At 40.4% G+C, this 19,496-nt stretch overlaps 1 protein-coding gene across 10 annotated transcripts in view; it reads left to right on the top strand.

The window, feature by feature from the left end:
* The window catches only part of AGAP1 (ArfGAP with GTPase domain, ankyrin repeat and PH domain 1), a 400,655-nt gene that overhangs the window by 292,317 nt on the left and 88,842 nt on the right, over nt 1-19,496 (top strand). For all 10 annotated transcript variants that reach the window (XM_068138082.1, XM_068138079.1, XM_068138077.1 and 7 more), the window contains one exon: nt 9,463-9,624. In XM_068138082.1, the coding sequence (XP_067994183.1) occupies nt 9,463-9,624 (162 nt within the window). The remainder of the gene's footprint in view (nt 1-9,462; nt 9,625-19,496) is intronic.

The raw sequence follows: 19,496 nt of genomic DNA, 5'->3' as shown, positions 1-19,496 counted from the left end.
TGTTAAGAGCTAGAAAGAGTGCTTGATTAAATTTAAAAAAAAGTTTGTCAATGCCAACTATGTCATCTGACACCTGTAAAAGGCAGCAAAGGCATATCTTTATGTTAAGAGCTTTACTTTTCTGCTATAGGTCTCTGCCATAGGAAAATGGTTGAGTTTGCCTTTGGTTAACAGTATCTTTGGTGTTACTTCCATCACTACTTTTCCTTTCTGATCCTGGTGCTCATGGCATATGTTACCAGAAAGGCCTTGGCTTGTTCCTACCTAGCAAGATACAATTAACTGCTTATTTGCTATACAGCAAATAAGCTTTGATTGGAAAATGTTAATAATGAAAGTCTCCTAATTTTTTTCCCAAACACTGATGTTAAGACTTGTCCCTGAAGCCTGGTGGACTGATAGTGGAGACCTTTGTAACCTCTTCACAGTTACCAGTGAGTGGCTTTGATGCTTGAAGTTATCAACAGGTTATGCAGAGTGAAGGTGAAAGTAAGAGTATAAGAGACAAGAAGCATCTTTACACCTCTGAGTGTTTCTTTGTAGAGTCAGTTCTTTGTTTCCATCTTATTTTGTCTATCTTGAAATACACAGTAAATATCTTTGTAGGGAATGGTTTGGTAAGGTGTGTATTCATTATTTTCCAAGCACCTTGAGAACTCAAGACTCTATTTCAGGGCAAAGCATTGCTAAAAGAGTTGTTTTGCAATTAAAAGACAATGCTGATCATTACATCAGGGTGGAGCTCTGACCTGTTCTGTGTAATTGAGGTGAATTTATTATGCACATCATTTTGACCAAGGGCATAAAATCCATTTGTCACACAATGTTGTGTATGTACTTGATCATGACATAGCTTGCCAATCCAAGATGCATGTATATCCAGAGTAGGGCCACAAGGATGATCAGAGGACTGGATGAGCACAGACTGAAAGAGTGGGGCTATTCAGTCTGGAGAAGAGAGGGCTCCGGGGAGACCTTATTGTGGCCTTCCAGTATCTGCAGGAGGCCTACAAGAAAGATGGTGGGGGACTTTTTAGGGTGTCAGGTAGTGATAGGACTAGGGGGAATGGGGAAAAAAAATAGAAAGGGGTAGATTCAGACTGGATGTTAGGAAGAAGTTTTTCACCATAAGAGTGGGGAGACACTGGAACTGGTTGCCCAGGTTGGTGGTGGAAGCCCCATCCCTGGAGGTTTTTGAGGCCAAACTGGATGTGGTTCTGGGCAACCTGATGTAGTGTGAGGAGTCCCTGCGCATGGCAGCGGGGTTGGAACTGGATGATCCTTGAGGTCCCTTCCAACCCTAACAATTCCATGATGATTCTATTCTTTTAGTCATACTCCAAGCATCTATTTTTCTGCAAATTACTGTTACTTGGGCTGTCTTGATAGGTTTAATGGATCTGGAATGCTGCAGTTGGTAACTACTCTTGAACTGTGTGATTATCTGTCTGGCTTCAAAAGTGGCAGACAGACTAACCAACACATGACCTGGAACTGAACCAGGAGGGTACTGCCCTGAAACCATTTCACAGCCATACGGTTTTGTCTTCAAACAAACCATCTATCTTCTTTATTCCTCATGAGGTAGCTAAGAACAGGTTACCTGAAATAAATCCCCATAGCTAGCTGCCTTCTGTAATATTCCTCACCTCTTCATTTTGCATGAAGTTGATGGTCAGGAAAAGCAGAGCCCATAGCATTATACACCCAGTTTGTAGCAATTCAGGGTGACACCATGTAAGAATCACATTTTCTCAACAGATCTGATGCTGCCCAGTGAAAACATTATGCCAGAAGAATTAGAGGCATCCCTTATACATCTAGACTAGCTCTATGCAGGATGAGCCACAAAGTTAGTTTGCCTTGGGATGTGGTGATATCCTACAACGTTTGAGACTTGCATCTCTTTCTAGTTTGTTGTCCTTATGTATTCAAGTAACTTGTCATGCTTGATCTTTCCACAGGGCATGTGGTACAAAGGAGGCAAATTCAAAGATGCATCTGTCTAATGGAGGATAAGATAAATTAGCAAACTATGTTAACTCAGGGAGTAGTTTATAATATCTCTGCCCCTGACCTAAATCTGCTTTAGGTGAGATGTACAAAGGAGAGATTAGCATCTTGTTTCTGGTTCATGTTCTGAGGCTTGCAGGTCCTCTGAAATGCAGTTACTCTTCACTTTGCTTGTCACCATACTGGTAGCACAGGAGAGTCACGTTGGAATAGATTTTCCTCTCTCTGTGTCAGACAGCAAATTCCTTCCTTGCTACGGGGAGCTTACTTCATAGATAGTTTTGAAAGGGAGTTAACAGGACAAGGTTTCTTCTTTTCTTGCTAGCAATACTTCGATTTTTAGGGAACATGATGGTGTTTTGCTATAACTGCAATATGATGCTCCTTAGGAGGGAAAAAATAGTGAGCAATGTACTCATGTGGGTTTTTTTAAACATTATATCTTGCTTTTGCTTCCTTTAAAATGGCCAGACATTGTGTGTTAGGAGGAAATATGCTAGAGGTAACTTTCCTTTTCCTTTAGATAAGGGAGATTGTAATGAGGGTCTTAGTAGCTCTGAGATTATTTAATCCAGTCCTTCCAATATCTGTGGCTTACTACTGTCATGAGGCTGACTTTCTCTCACAAGATTGTGGATGATGTCCCTTGCTTGTCACAAAGTACCTTATTAGGCTGCTGCGTGAAAATGATCCTGTCATGCCAAACATGCCTTCAGGTCTGTTTTGCCTGAGGCATGCTACCACATACCAAGTCAGACCCTCCAAAACCGGGGAGGTCCTTTTGTTTTTGGGGTTTTTTTTCCAAGAAGGAAGTTTTGTTTTTCTTATTAATATGAAATCACTGTTAGAGGGAAAGAGGCAGTAACTTGGGCATTCAGTGGGGCTTTCTGTACATGACAGGATAGCTTTGTGATTTACAGGCTCTAGGCACAAGGCTGGAAAAATGGTAGACACTGTGGAAAGAGAATACTCCTGAGGCTCTTTCATCTCCATCCCCCAGTTCTGCTCAGAGCTTCCTTTTAATTTCATTCAGTGCAGCAGGTTAATTTAAGCCCTTGATAGCTTGAGTGTCCGAGCTGAATTCAGCTAAACGATGACCAGACGCACCTAATTCCCACCAAAGGTGTGAGCTTTGTGTACTTTAACGGGTTTTGACTTTTTTTTTTCTTTAGGCTGTAATCTCATGCCACCCTTTCTCCCTCACTCGTGAGTGTTTATTATCATCTGCAGACTTCTGCCAAGCTGCAGTTTTGACAGGATTTTAATGTCAGTCCCATACATCCATGCCTGACTCCAGCCTTCTGCAGTCATTGTGCAACTGCAGTATTGCTTTAACTTTGGTTTGAGGCAGAGAAGGAATATAAAGAACTTGATAGAACATTTATGGTAATAGCTGTAAAGGGAAGCTGTAGAGCATTGGATTTCACAGCCAGAAAAATCTCAGCTTGGGGAAATGGGTCTGAAATACAACTACAGATGGTTTTAGTCTATTGCTTCCCCTGTTTAAATAAAAGGATTGCTTTTTTTTTCACCTCTATTTAAAACACATGTGTAGAAGATGAAAGTGTCCAGCTATTTTTTTATTATTCAGTCCACCAGCTACCGACATCTTTGCCTTATTTCATTTCAGCACTAATGGCATAGTAAAAGTTCTGAAACACCCTCTTTGGATTCAACCTTCTTGGGTCGTGGCAAAGATTCCTGCTGCAGTCAGAGCTGTTGCTGTTGTTTTCGTCATCAGCGCTTTCTCTTTGCTCTTGAACCTGGTGCTATTAATTGTGTTGCTGCTTCTGCTCTTTAATTGATCCCATTCACCAGTCCTGCTTTTGTAACGTCTGAGTCCTTGTCACTTCAGCAAATCAAAAACCCAAATTAATCAATCTCCAGCCACTTGAGAATAAGGCTGCGTTGGGGAGCTGGGCTTAACAAAAAAGTCTAATTTCACTTTGAAAGCCTGTTGGAAAATTTTAACAAGAAGATGCAAGAAAAATGTAAACCAGATCAAGCCTGACTTTGGTCTGTGGAGAATAGTGTCACCTGTTGAGTTTGTTTCAAGTTTTTGTAAATAGGTGATTTGACAAAAATATGAAATAAATCAAAAGGCATGAAGATAGAAGAGGTCAGAATATTCTTGTTTCCGCTGTAGATGGTTACACAGGAGAGAGGGTTGTGTGTGTATGAGAGAGAATAGGAACCGTGGGCCAAAGATGAAGCTCCGCTCTCGGATTTTTGTATCTGAGCCTTTGTGCTGTGCTATTCCCATACCTTATGTGTTGCCTCTTTTCCTCATGCTTTTTGCACCTCCAACTCCTTTATCCTGGCCTGGGCCACTGATTCCTGCTTATTGTCCCTCATTTTCTTTATCCCCTCGATTCCTGTGCTGCTGTGCGGGCACTGCAAGAGGTGAAGAAGAAATGGCTTCAATCCAAATCTCAGACATGCTCTGAGCAGATGCTGGACAGTTCAGGATGCAGGTTGGTAGCTGTACTGTGCTAGGGGCACAGAGGCAGCACAGACTGGGTTTTAACTGGATTTCATAGCCTTTTCAAATCCAGGAGCACGCTCTCTACATCCTTAGAGGACATAACTCTTTTGTCTTTAAGATCCATTTGTGGACCTTGTATGGCTTACAAATAATAAAATTACAAAGATAGAAGAAATGGGATTTGTGCAGGATGTTACCTTTTGCAAACATGGTATAATACTGCGAGAGGATATCAAATGTGTTTCAGATGGCAAATAGAAGACAGCACAGCAGCCCTTGAGACCCTTTTGAGAAGGATTGAATGGTTTCTTATTTCATTTCATGTTCCATCTCGTAACTATGACTTGTGATTTTAGACAACAAACGTCTTCCCTTCTGCTTCTCGTTTCTCCTCCCAGAACTTGTGAATGTACCTAGGGGAGAGGCAGGCATGGGACTTGCTTTCTGGAATTAAAGCTGCATTGGCTTTTTTTGTTTGTAATTTCTAGCAAGTGAGGATTGGAATCGAAGAAACAGAATCTTTCTCTTATCCCATGTGTCACACACCTATAGAGAAAAAACATTGCACTAAAAACAGAGTCATTACGTTTTTACTATCCCATCTCTTGATAACTTAGCGGGTTTGGTTACTGAGTGTCACTTGTTGCTCCCAAGCATGGAATGAACTACTGCGTATTTTTTAATGGCCTTAAATAAGTTGTGCAAATCTAATCTTATCCTATATACTCTGAATTGACTGGTTTACTACTTTTTCTGGAATAGGCACCTGTACTTTGTCATACTGGTTTGTGTAGAAGCTCTCCTCTCCCTTGGTAAGGGCTTGGTATTATTTCATGGCCCTGCAAAGACAGAAACTCAGCTTTTGATGGGAAGCACATTTTCTTGCTAGTACTGAAAGTCACCAAACACACGTGAAATTGGAGCATCCTCCTTATCGCATCATGAGTGTGCATAGGTTAACCACAAGGATGCCACTCTTGTCAGCTCTCGCAGTAGAGAGGAGTTAATTGCACTGGGGAGAGCAGGCAGGGAGGAAAGCTCACTGCTGGAGAGGGCATGGAGATCTAGCTTACTTCTGTACATTGTGGGGAGCAGTAGGTGTAGGCTGGAGCACAGTGATGCTCCATTTTGAAGGAGAAGACATTTTTCATCAGCATGTTGCTGTGCATCACTTAGAAACATGGCCCAGCAGTTGCAGAACCGAGGTTGTGCTGGTCAGGACAACCCCAGCTACGTGACAAGGGGAGAGTTTCGTCCTTAATGTTGTATAATATAGATATACACCCTACAAATGATGACCATCATCAAGGAAAGCTGTCCATACAGTCCATCAAAAACGGCAAAGCTAATGATAGGCTGGGCAGATAATCGTGGGAGAGTTAATTGTAAGGTTCGATATGGCATCTTGTCAGCAGAGATAAGTTGTCACGTTTTCCACTTGAGCTGAAACTAAATGATTGTAAAATAAGTTATGAGTGTCCTTGGGCCTGTCTGCCAGAATGATGGCTAAGAATACATTCCTGGCCCATCAGTCTCAAGCAGCCCGCTTGATATTTATGCGAACTGAATGTTATTTTATTCCCCCTCTAGTCATGCTTGTCAGCTTCCCGAGTGAAAAGTGAAACTGCTTCTTTGACTCATACTTCAAGTATTGAAGCTCGGAGAGGCTGCAGATTGTTATTATTATTACTAGTATTATATATTTTTTCGGGGGTGCGTTGAACATTGATGCCCGATTGGGAAGAACTAATGGCTGACATTGAACGTGCGGGATGGCTGCAAAACAGCCCATCCCAAGCCAGTGAAACGCATCTTATGAGTTCCAGTGCTTCTGTCAAAGCTGGTTTAGATATGGAGTAATGAGGCGCTTGCTTTTTTAATTTGGCGTGCCTTTTTCCTTGCTTTTCCCTCCCCCCCCCCCCCCCCCCTTAATATACATATATTATTTTTTTATATATATATGTATATATATATTTAATAGTCCCGGTAGTGGTCGTCTGTTCTCAGGCGTGGTAATTGATACAAAATAAAATGCATTATTTGTATTCAGTCAGGAGTATGAAATTGCATTCAGCGGGCTGAAGCCTGAACTCATTTACAGTTTTCCGAAGCTGGGCTTTCAGGAGCCCTCTTTTCAATTTGAAGAATACCTTGTCAGGCAAGAGAAGTAGTGGGAAATGGGAAAGCACAGCGTGTAAGCCTAGCGCCTTTTGATTGCTCATATTTTAAACGGGACGAATGTTAAATAACTTCCATCTTCAAAGGGTGGTCTCCGAAACCAGGAATACAGGACATTAATACACCAACTATATCAGCTCGGCACCTGTTTACGAGCAACGCACGTTTCTCCTCTGGTTGAGGGGGAGGGAAAGCTTCAGGCTCTTCACTTCAGAGCCGTTTGACCCAAGGACAGCAGGTTATTACCTGGAAAGGGTTGCGGATCATGAGGATTACCATAGGAGGTTAATTCTTCAGCTCTCCGATGCAAGCATTTGGACTGCACGTGTATAGATGTCCTCATTTTTCAGAGCTCATGAGCAGGTTTTGTTGGTGAAATTTATAGCCTGCAAATTAGACTAAGATGCAGTGAGTGGATTTACCTTAACATTTTTTAAGATCCTGCTGAAAAATATATTCAACTGTTTTGTGTTGGGGTGTGGTTTCTTCACCATTTTATGGGTTTGAGGCATAGTGTTGATGCTGGAGTCTCACATCATGATGAATACAGCCTTTGTACACCCACCTCAGGGACTGAAGCACTTCAGTGCTTGTCTTGCCATCACAAACATTTGAAACAAGCTTTGTGAAAGCCATGGGAGAGGGTGGTAGAGCTGTTTTGTCCTGGATTTTATTTTTTTCCTTTTTCTTCTCTTGAGTAAAATGGGATCATTCTTTTTAAAGTGAAAGCTGAGAATGAGGCCTGTCTGGATGCCACTTGCCATATATTTTTCTAAGGGGAAAAAGTGAAGTGTTTTTAGAATTTGTAGTAGATGCAAGATGGCCTTCCTGGCTGGTGTGTTCTCTGGGATTTCACCATGATAGATATACATTTTCCGGGCTATCACAAATGAAAATAAGCAAGACACAGCCAGGCCCCTTCCTTGCAGTGCCTGTCTCTGTGGCTGGCCTGTCTCACACCATAATTTTCATTTCATCACTGCAATGAAGGTGTTTTGTGGGGCTTTTTTCTTCTTGTTAAGTACTCATGGTAGGTAACCTTCTTAAATCTCAAGCTGGAGATAGAATTTAAGACTAGAAATAACCATCAGCATCTTGGCCACACCTCACTCTTGCTGGCATCCTCTTTGGCGTCTTCTCTCCTTTCAGCACAAAGGAGCCAAAGGTATCTGTGTCCCTTTTGCCAAGAGCACGCTGAGCATTGGCAAATGATCCTCATCAGGATGTGCCTTCCTTTTCACCCAGAGAGGTGCAAACCTTTGCAGGATACCCACTTCAAGCATGTCTGGATAAATCACTTAAAATCTCCTGTATATATACAGATATACATTAAACACATTCACATGATTCCTTTTTGTGGTTAAATGCTTGATGATTGGTTTCAAAATAGTGGATATAGGGGAAAGAGCAAAAATCTTTAATAAAGCCCGTGTTTGATTTAGTCTCCCTTGCCAGGCAATTAACTATATAATTTATCCCCCATTAATAACCTGCAGCACAACTGTGCTTAGCGGGTCATTAGTACATAAACTGTATTAGGTGGGGGGAAGCCCCAGATTAGTGTTTCTTTGGCAAATACACAGTTGTGCAATATTTTAACTACTCTAAAAATCTAAAGTTGCTTTTTCAATAGTCTCTGACTTGGTACTTTCCTGACTTTACCTCAAGTGCAAGCCTGGTACCTATTTGCAATGTGGAATCTAACCAAGATGCGGGCAGCAGCTTTGCTTTACGTGGTAGCAAGCACTTTAAAGTGCAGGGTGTTAGGCTATTTTTAAAAATAAAATATATATATTTTTTAATGCATTTAGCACTAATTCTACCTTACAGATTGGTTGCAATTATACTAACATGGTATTAACCACCTTGGGGGATATACTGGACTAAGGTTTCTTCAGTATTTGCTATGTGAAAGGACCCAGGTGGAAAGTGAGAGTTGAAGTACGTCTTCATTTCCTCAACTTGTGTTAAATGTTGTGGTTACATGTTTCTTGACTGAAAAAGAGCAGAACTACTGGAAGAGGTGTTCATTATTGCCAGTCATTACATGTACTGGGGAAGGGACTCTTAGGTCTCTGCTTATAAGAGGGGAGAATCATTAGCCTTTAATTTTGTACTGACTGAGTGATCTAATTGGTGTTGGAGGGGAGAAAATGACTGTCATTGGTCCTTAAAATTGTTGTATGTTATGCTACCATGGCTAATACAGTGGGAAACCAAGCACACTGAACATAGGATTGTTTGTTTTGGTTTTCATTGAGATCAGATAGTAAGTGACCCTTTGTCAAACAATATTAATTGTACCAGGCATACATGAGTTACACACCTTGTTTTCTCAGCTTTATTGCTGTTACCACCTTTACTTTGTGTGTTGTCTTTAACATTAATGAAAGCAGATAGCATTCAGAAGACCTTGAGATATCTCTGTTCCATTATGCTTTTAAATGTCCTAGTGTTGCACAAGTTAATTTAAGGATCTGTAAGATTCTTGAGGGAAAGAGCAATGTGATTTCCCATTGGTTATTGTCAGTCCCAGCTGGCCTGCTTCTAAAATTGATGCAGTCCTGTTGATTTAATAGGACTTGAATCAGAACTTCACCCAAGCTGCTTTTACACCTTTCTGGAAAGGTAATGGATATTGTTAAGAGACTGTTATGCCTTCATAAGTCAATGAGCTCAAGAAGTTAACAGGTAATGGACAGTGTTGATTGTGGCAATCATTAATTTTACTTATGGATATTTTTGTTTTTCCTTCCTTTTCTTTTCACCTTCTCACCAAAATGCAGATACTGGGTTAGGAGATTCTGTGTGTTCAAGCCCAAGTATATCCAGTACAACGAGTCCCAAACTTGATCCACCTCCTTCACCTCATGCCAACAGAAAGAAACACCGCAGGAAGAAAAGCACAAGCAATTTCAAAGCTGATGGTATCTCAGGCACAGCTGAAGGTAAGTTTGCTCTGTGGTGGAAGTCCACATTTTGAAAATACCATTCCTAAAAGCTTTTTCAAGTACAGCTCAGCTGCAGCATTGTCTTTGCAGACAGAAGGTAAAGAAAATTGTACTGAAGTAGAGAAATTAAAGATTGGACTTTTAATGATGAAGCTGAATAATCTGAAGCATCACAATGGTGAATTCATGTGCCTAAAATATGTTTGGAATTGATTTTTTTAATAAGTAAAAAAAAGTGTCTCCAAGCTAATAGGGAGCATCATTAGCTATAAAGGTAAGGAACAGTCACACTTGTGAAATCAAAAAGAAAGAAATAGTCAGGTTCACCCCATAGCCTATACATCATGTTAGAACTTGTGCATTTTTTCAGTATTATTAAATCTCAGGTTATCACTTCTTCTTAGACACATCTTGAGCTCTAGAATCACGAATGCTTCTGATGCCTGTTACTGTTTGAATATTCAGCTACTCATGGAAGGACTATGTTATTTGAGGATAAAAAAATAAAAGGGGAGAGTTTAAATGTTTGGGTTCTTTTTTAAGAACCAGAAAGGAAAAGCCAAAAAAGCACTTCTTTTTGCTTTAGTTTAGCTTACTATTTCCAACATGAACACTGCTATAGCTGTTCAATGCCCTTCTGAACGGGTAACAATGTGTACAGTAGCCAGATATGATATAAAACATGCTTGTATCTTTAGAAAAGAAGAAAAGAAACATGCTAGGATTCAACCAAAAGAGCTCCAGAAAAAAAGATGAACAAGGATAGTTGGAAAGCTCAGAAACTAGGGAGTCAACATACAAGGAGAGATGAAAAACGGAGACAATGGAATAACATTGTTGGAAAAGGGGAGTGTTAAGTAAGAAAAAGATGCAATTGTAAGCATTGGAGAGTAAAAAAACAGCTACTTCAGTATCAAAGACCGTTGGGACAAGTTCTGAAAAAAGCATGACAATTGCAGACAGCTGAAGAGGCATTAAAAATAGATGTAATAATAGTATACAACTGAGAAGGGGCATGTTAACTACTACTTAGTCATCCTTATTTTCCATGTATTTAATTTCTCAATTGCACTTCTATCACATATGGAATTTATTTGCCAGCTATCTATACAAATCCTTTTTTAAAAGCCATCAGCTTTTTTTTCATAATAGCTCCTGTTGCGTTCTCTTTCCAGTCATTTAACTGCCTTTACTGTTAGTTTCCCCCTAGTTTATGGCCTGAAGCCATATTTTATTTTAACCTTTCATTTTTAATTTGTCATCTTTTTTTTGTTGTAACAAACCCTTTTACATCACTTATTTTCATACCTCAATGGCGAGTTACAGAAGGGTTTTTTTTAGAGCACTCAGCATTGGTCCAAGACTATTTTGTCAAAGTCGATGTGAATCAAGACCAGCTGGATATCAGGAGCCTTTGAAAATCTCTAAGAAATTAATATGTGTATGTTTTCTTTCTCCTGGGGAGATTATTTTCACAAGTCACTGGAACTGAATCCTGTGTGGTCCTGGTCTGCAGGCACAGGCTTCTGACTCGCAGCAAGCAATGGGAGATCTGCATCTCACCCCCAAAATCTCTCTTCTGGTTGGAGTGGGGAGTACGTCCTCCTTCATCCTTCTCTCTTTTTCCTTGCTCTTCTCTTTGTCCTCCAGCATTGTAACACATAAACCTGAAAATCTTTTTGTGATAACTCAAGAGAATTGTCCTCTGTCATATAAATGGGATTAAATGCTTCAAGAAGAGCAAGAACTGGCTGGCAAGCAGCAACTAAGTAGTACATAGGGAGTCTTAAAAGTAGTGGTGAGGGCCAACACTTGCCTCTACAACCTTGTATCTCTACATTAGCTCATGAGCTTTCTTTGACCTGCCTTCTGAGATGTTCACTTATTTCTGGCTTGGGGCTCACAGCTGTGTCTGGAGTGGGCCACAGTGTCTGTTAAATGCTTTATTTTTATAATATCTCTTTTAAAGTATAACCCAGTGAAACCCAGCAACTGGCCACATGAACAAAATCACAGCTTTCTAGTGTTCTAGCCACATGAGAGGAACTCCAGCCGTCCTTCAGCAGTTAACTAATCTTACTGGCCCTTGAATCTTTAGCAAAGTTGGAAGGAGATTCCCAACAGTTAAGACAGTCAGCTTCAACTGTCAGTGATAGCTGAAGGAGAAAGCAATGAAGCATGCTCAAGCTCCCTGTCCTTCTCAAAGAAGGACATCTCAGAAAAAGTAATAATGATTGTATATTCCCATGATTGATGTTCTTTCTACCAAGACTCTTGGACATTGCTTTTTTCTGGATCCTGGAACATGGGCGCTTGCAACCTTTGTCTGTATCTTCTGGTATCTGTGCTGATGCAAGCCAGAAGTTATGTTCATTATATCAAGCTTAGAGCATTCATTTCTCTGAGCTTGCTGTGATGTAACTTTAGTCCTGGGACAACCTGTGTCACAAACCAGTCTGCTACTAGTGGGGTGTGTGTCTGAGATGCTTCAGGCTGTTAAGGGCTTTTCTCCAAGCTGCCAAGTGTAGGATTTTCACACCTGTCTAGCAATTCAAAGCAGTTTGCAGTTCAATAATTCAGCCTTTCCTCATGAAAAATCTTTCCTTGTTCTCCATCTCTTGGCTACAAATCTGTCCAATAACCTAAAAGATTTCTCTTTTTTTTTTTTTTGGTTTTTCTTCCTCCACACTTGCCTTAAGCAAGATTTAAACCCTCAGAAGGTTACTGCACTTCTGAAGACTACAAATCCAAATTAAACTGGGTGAGGAAGGCGTTCAGATAGATACATGCTTTGCCTTGACAAGTTTGACCAAGTGTTTGAGATACGGCAGGTGACTCACTGAAAACAGGGTACAGAAGACTATGATGGTAATTGTGGGAGAACCATATCTTCCTTCCTCTGGAAGTTGTGAGCTCATTGTGAAAAGGGGAAGGAGGATCCTCCTCCTGCAGTAGCTATTCTCAGAGTTACAATGGATCAGAGTTAAATGATTTGGGTAATCGTGGATTTTATGTTTCCTTCCTTTGGATCTAGGCACGTTTCAAATGTCTGGCTTTCAAATAGAAATTCTGGGTTCCTTCATTTTTGTCTGTAGCAAAGCTTAGGTGTTCAGTGAGGTTTAAATCTGCTCTTCAGCAAACTATAGCATTTTTACTGCACTTTTGCAGTCTTTTTTTTCCTCCTTGAACGTGCCTGCTTTGATCGTTGACCTCTGCCCAAGTATTCAGATACCACGATGATGGACACTAGTGAGCCCAGGGTGATTCACTAATTCCAAGGACTGATGCTCATCTCTTTTATGCCCTTCCATAAAGGTCATGCTGATTCTTCTTTCTCCACACTATCTGCACATGCACAGCCCTCTCTTTCTGGGATTGATTCTTTCATCTTACTTGGTTTATCTTTCTCTGGGTTTTCTGAGACAATGGATTCAGCAACAAAAACACTAAAGCAACTAAACAGCAGTTGGATGAAAATTATAATTCAAGTCCTGTTTTGGAAAACCTGAGTCTTGTGAAATTTTTCCAGTGCAATGCAACCTAGAGAGAAGTCTTTTAGTTCTCTGTAGAGAACTTGTCACTGAAAAAACTTCTCCGTGTTTTTGAGGGTAACAGCAGGAATGCTTACATTAGGCAAGGTGCCAGCAACCAGCAGTGTTTTTCCCACCATGCTGTCTAAACTTGCTCAGAGCAGGATTATACAGTGCTGTGTTTCAAAGAGGAATAGCTGCTCAGAGCCTGGTCCATTTTTGTACCCTTGTGCTGCTGCAGTTAGTGGAACCAGCTAGTGATAATAGGAAGGCTTTTCAGCTTGAAAACAAGTAGGGAAATTAAAAAGCTTTCTTGGAAATGCTCTTCACAGGCCTTCCCCAGTATTTACTTTTCTTACTCTTGTTAGATATTTTTAAAACTTCCAATTTAATTTCAGATTGAACCTGCCTGCATTCAGTCCATCTCTGAGATCTTAGGAGCTGTAGAAAGTCTGAGATATGACCACCTTTCAGCATGAAATCTGGATCATCAGTGCTCTGTAGGTGTTTCATTGACTAAGAGCTCTGATTCTGCCGTGTGGCCAATCTTGACTGTGTCCAGGTAGATGGGTGAATTTGTGAGGCAGCTGCAGGCAAGACACTGCTAATTTGTCTTCCATTTGGGCAGTGTAGGCAAGACAAGAATAGCTCTGTATTCCCATTCATGCAGATGTAGCCCGAGAAACAGGAGATGATGGTAGGATAGTAAATGTGACAAGCAACTCAGTAGACTTTGCAAACTTTGTGTTTTCTCTGTAAACCCATTTCCCACATTCTTCTTCATCACTGGTTTCTAAAGAACTTTTGAAGGACAAGGAAGGACCTTTTCTGTTCCTTTTCAGAACTATTCTCTTAAAGATACGTGTTCTCTGTCCCTTGTAAAGTAATTGCTTTCCCCTGTACCTTTCTGATCTGTGCAGTCTAGCCCCCAGCTCTAGGTGTATACTTCCTGGCTTGTAGCTGAGGATGAAGCCCAGTTTACTGACAAATGTTATTTTCTTTGGTTTTTTCCTGCGGTGAATGGGTAAAGATATTTCAAAAGCTTGCGTTCTTCAGGTGCATGTTTTATAATACTGGAGGCACTCTTCTCTTTCGAATCTCAGGGAGAATTGGGGATGAGCTATAGTTTAATTTGAAATGAAAATACGTTCATTTTTTATGGAAGGATAATCAGGATTTAGTCAGATTTCTTATCTGTACTTTTGGCAATCATCAGAAAATTCACTGTTTTGTTCGTGCTTCTAAACTGCATGGGGCTTTGGGTCCAGGAGAGTGGGACAAAGTGCAAAAAGCCAAGAGAGATCCCAATTTATTCCCAGGATGTCATGGCCCCTTTCATCCATCCCAAAACGAAAGTGACAGTGAATTAGGGAAATGCTGTTCTTAGCATTGGTCTCTGTAATCTGTGTGATACATGAATGTTTGATATTTTGTCTGGATTGGAAGCAATACAGCTGCATGTACAGCTTATGATACATAAAAATAACCTCTGTGCATTTTACCTGCAGCTTCTCACCCTAAGGTTGTCTCAATCTAATCCCTCACATGTGCCCATGATTTACCTGCTGGCTTTATATGCTGAAATGGTTTAAACATGCCTGCCTCTATCTGTGGCTCTCTTCATAGTCTTCTCCAGACCATTTTAATACAAATTTTCCTTAGGTGTGCATAATTATAGCAAGTGTGCTGTGGCCAGGCTGAATTGAAAAAAAATGAGATTTCACTAATCATCTATATTTAAAAATTAGTTTAATTGGGAATTTTTTAGTGGAGACATCTGAGGCCTGTTTAGTGAAACAGATGCAAACAATGAGCTGTATTTTTTGTGAGAATGTAGTTTCTTCATTGGACAGGTGGACTTAACATTTTTAATGATAATACTTATTTATAAGGCATTGAATTAAGCACCATGATGAAGGAATGTATTTGTACTTGGTGCTCTTTTCTTCTTTTTTCTTTCCTTTTTTTTTTTTTCTTTCTTTTTTTTTCTTTATTTGCTTTCTTTGATGGGGCTTTTTATGGTCTGGAAGAAACCCTCTGACATTGTCAGAGGACAGCATGTTCAGAAACATTTCCAGCACAAAAAGTCACAGCATCTTCCCTCCCTTTTCTCTGCAAGGAAGATGTGAAATCTATTATTTTGACCTGCAGCTGCACAAGGGCAAAACTACTCACCTATTAAAGAGTTTGTAACCTTTGGAATCAAATCTATTAGTTGTCAAGGTCCCTGTATGGATTGTGTGGCTTGAAGTAATGCACACAACTAAGCTGACACCAAAACTTCTTCTAGTAAAAGTTCTTTCCAGTCTGTTACAAGACAATTAAGTATACTAGTGTGATTGTACAGGCAAACAGATGTTGCCCATGGAGGAACATCACAGAAGCTGTTCCTGGTAATCGTGTCATCTTAATTATTTTCACAGAATCAGAGAGTGGTTTAGGTTGGAAGGGACCTTTTTAAATGTCATCTATTCCAACCCACCCTGCAGTGGGCAGGGACATTTGCAATTAGATCAGGATGCTTAGAGCCCTGTCCAATCTGACCCCCAGGGATGGGGCTTCTACCACCTCTTTGGTCAACCTGTGCCAGTGTTTCACCGCCCTCATGGTAAAAAATGTCTTCCTTACCTAGCCTAAATCTCCTCTTTTGGTTTAAAGCCATCACCCCTTGTCCTGTCACTACAAGCCCTTGCACAACATCCTTCTCCATATTTCTTACAGGTCCCTGTTAAGTACTGAAACACTGCAATAAGGTCTCTGGTGCCTTCTTTTCCCTAGGCTGAACAACCCCGACTCTCTCAGCCTTTCTTTGTGAGAGGTGTTCCAGCCCTCTGATCATTTTTGTGGCTTCCTCTAGACTCACTCGGTCTGTGTCTTTTTTGTGCTGAAGATACAGAGCTGAACGCAATACTGCAGGATGGGTATCAAGTTTTACTGAGTCCCTACATAGCAGGAACAGATGTGGAGGCATTCTTGGAAAATTTTGTATTTCACCAAGGCAGCAAGTTTTTGATACTGTGAGCTGAGTGAACGTCTGAAAGTGAAAGGAAAAAAGCATTAGTACTGGCATTATGGAAGAGTTTTCATCCTGTGTCTTTGGTTGTGTGTGGACATAGCAAAGGATCTTAAGTTGTTGGTCCTTCTAGCCCCATGCTGGCTGCAAAGTCCAACCCAGCTCCTGCCTGTGGTCATGGCCTGCACCAGGATGCTGCTGCTTTCATAATGTGTGTTGAGGCTGAGCACACTCACTTGTGCAAGGGGCTCCACATACGTTGTAAGGAAATAATATGAACTCTGAGCATAAGTCAGTTCATTATAACCGGAGGGGGGGGAAACAGGGAGGGGCAGCATAGAAATGTTTCAGGGACAACTAATTTATCCCCAGACTTTACATTACAGTTTCACAACAGATGGGCAGCCTGCTGACCCAAGCTAGCGTGCTCAGCCACCGCTTGTCTTGTGGCAGTATCAGCATCCCAGTGATAAAAATTATATGAAACATCTTCATAAGTGTTTTCCTCTCTTAAAAAAATGTTATATAATGTTTTTTTAACTCAAATGCAGACTAATGTCTTATAGCCAAGGAGTGTGTTTCCATCCTGTCGTGCAGCATTTTTATGCATCTTGTGACGGACAGTTTGCTTAGAGCATGTTTTGTTTCTGGTATCAAAAGGGCCTGAAGTTTTAGAAAGTATATGTTTCATAGTTTTAAATAATGTTCTGCACTATTCAAAGTGAGATTGGTGCAAAAGTGGCATTTTGACTACAATATTGAACAGAACTGGAAATGTTTGCGATATGAGTAGATAGCCAGGAAGTTCGGGGGGTCCTTTGTAGTCATTTAAAGTTACTGCTGAATTACCTTCACATGCAATTTTTTACTCACAGTGTCATTTCTGTAGTCCTCCTGTGCATGAAACCATTCAGAAATTTAAGCAAATAGCATTTTGCTGTTTCATTCTATGCTCAAAAAACCCGAGTTCTGCTCTGCTAATTGTCACTCAATTTTGAGTTTAAAAGCTTGCTTTGCCTAATACTGTAGGACTGTAGTTTGATAAGTTTGATAATTCTTTTCTGAACTATCTCTGAAGAGTTGTAGGCATTGCCTTACCTAGCTATTCTCTGATTTTCTGCTCTGCTTTATAGGTTACATATTTTTTGTAAGCAAATAATAACCACAACACACCCTACTCTCTCCCTCCCCCCCCCAAAAAAACTACCACAAATCAACCAGAAAAGAAACCCAAATCAATCAAACAAACAAGAAAAAAAAAGGTGGGTCTTAATTGGCATTAGAAATTTATTTTCATCTAAGAACTGGAAAAAAAAACCATCAACAGTATGTGACTGTGTGTGTGGTCTGTAATGCCAAATGCTTATTTTGATTTAAGTGTACTGCAAATGTCAGCCATTCAGTGTCAAAACACTCTTTGGGTGTAATTCCACTGATTATCAGTAACTTCATTCCTTGCTTCCTGAGAGATACAGCCCTGGCCGATTGCTGTGCACCTGAGAAATAGGAGGGCAGAAATTAATAAAATCTAGAGCGAATCTTCAGAGACTTACTTTCAACCAAGGCATAAAGGTCACTTGTTGGGAAACCTTGAGCTGCAGTTGTCACAGCCTATCTGACATGAAAGGTTTGCTGCTGAAAGACATTTATGTTGATGCTGAGCAGTGAAAGACAAGGGAGGTGAAGCTCATCTATTGTTTTAACCTACTTCATTGCGGGCTAAACAAGTTGAAAGATTCCTTCTTCTCTTTAAAACCACTGTTAGCTCAGAGTCAGAAGAGCTGCAGGTTCCGCCTACCTGGTTGAAAGGAAAGGAAAAGTGTCGCAGTGGTGGTCAGCAGGAAAGGGGATTCTGGAAGGGATGAGTCCCAGGAAAAATTGGTGGTGTTTGCATGCACCAGCACATCCAGATAGCCAAACAAAGATAAGACTTCTTTTTTTTTTCCCCCCTATATTTCTCTGAAAATCAGCCCCACTCTTAGTATGTAAAGTGTTCTGCATTGTCACTGTAGAAGGGTATGCTGTGTGTCCTCAGTACAAGTGCTGTGCTGTGAGTTGGCCTGGATTTTTTTGGAAAAGAAAGATGTAAGTAGTTTGATAACTGAATTTTTCATTCAGGTGACATGTTAGTATTTTACTGGCTTCAGGTAATTAGTGTCTTTTAAACTCCACTGTCAGCCTGAGACCATGATTATGAGAAGGTGTCTGATGTCCACAAGCTGATGTTTACAAGATAGCAAGAGGTACTTGTAAAATTTTAATCTTGCTAGAGAATTTGTTTCTGTTTTGTTACTTAAATAAGAGTGTCTACTTCAAAAATTCCTGGCCAGGACATAAGATTTGTAATTTCATTATGAATCTATATATCTGAATTTAAATTCTTTAAAAATAAAATTAGATTTTCATTTATTGCATAAGATCTAGTCAATGTAAAGGGAAAAAAAAACAAGGTCACTGTGTTAAGTATAACTTTGTTCTCATGTTCACCACATGACTGAGATCTTGAGTCAAGGTGTCATAATCTACATGAGCAGGCTATTTTGATGTAGGAGGATGAGTTAGTTTTTGAAGGATGCCTTGTCCTCAGCTGTCACTGTATTCGTTAGCTCACTGGAACTGAGCTAAAAAGGTACATTGAGAGGAAGTTACATTTAAAAAATGGAAGTCCTAAGTAATTCCTTTCAGGAGACCATAAAAAGTTAAAACAGAAGCACTGAATTAGACTAATGTGAAGAAAAAAAGATCCATTGAAGTCTCTTAAAGATTACAACCTCTCCTAGGAAGTTCTCTAAACATGGACTGTTCTGGAAAGCACAGCAGGGTACGTGTTTCTCTGTCTGTTGCTGTTCTGCTTTGTGTGGGCATCTCCCAATAGTTGCTGATGAAAGCACAGCAGGCTAGGTGGATTCCATGCCCTATTGTGGCTGTCAGTATGCTCTGCTTCTCTGCAGCATGCCTTGTTAAATTGATGTTTGCCATAGAAGGTACATGGCAGCATTGGGGGGAGGGTTGAGGGGATGCCAGGTGATTACAGGCATGGATTTTTATTTGTAACGTGCAACGTGACATTTATGACAATGGCTTGATTGTGGAGGTTTGCCATGTATAGCTCAAACCTGGAATTCAAGGGGCAATGTGTCAATAGGCCTGATCTACAATAGGGGTATAAAACATGTTCTTGGTGTTATGCTAAAAAGATCTCATCATCAAGAGGAACACATAGACCAGAATAGAGGAATAAGAACCTTGTTATTTTTTTCATTGTAGAACCCAACATTTTAGTCAATTATGGAAGTGCCCTGAAGAATACTTGTGGTTTTCAATGT

Source organism: Melanerpes formicivorus, unplaced genomic scaffold, assembly GCF_026170545.1.
Source record: "Melanerpes formicivorus ecotype bairdi unplaced genomic scaffold, bMelFor1.0.p_v2 SCAF_5, whole genome shotgun sequence".
NCBI classification, from domain to species: Eukaryota; Metazoa; Chordata; class Aves; order Piciformes; family Picidae; genus Melanerpes; species Melanerpes formicivorus.
Note: the sequence above shows the minus strand (reverse complement) of the source record. Positions and strands in the feature narration are given on the sequence as shown.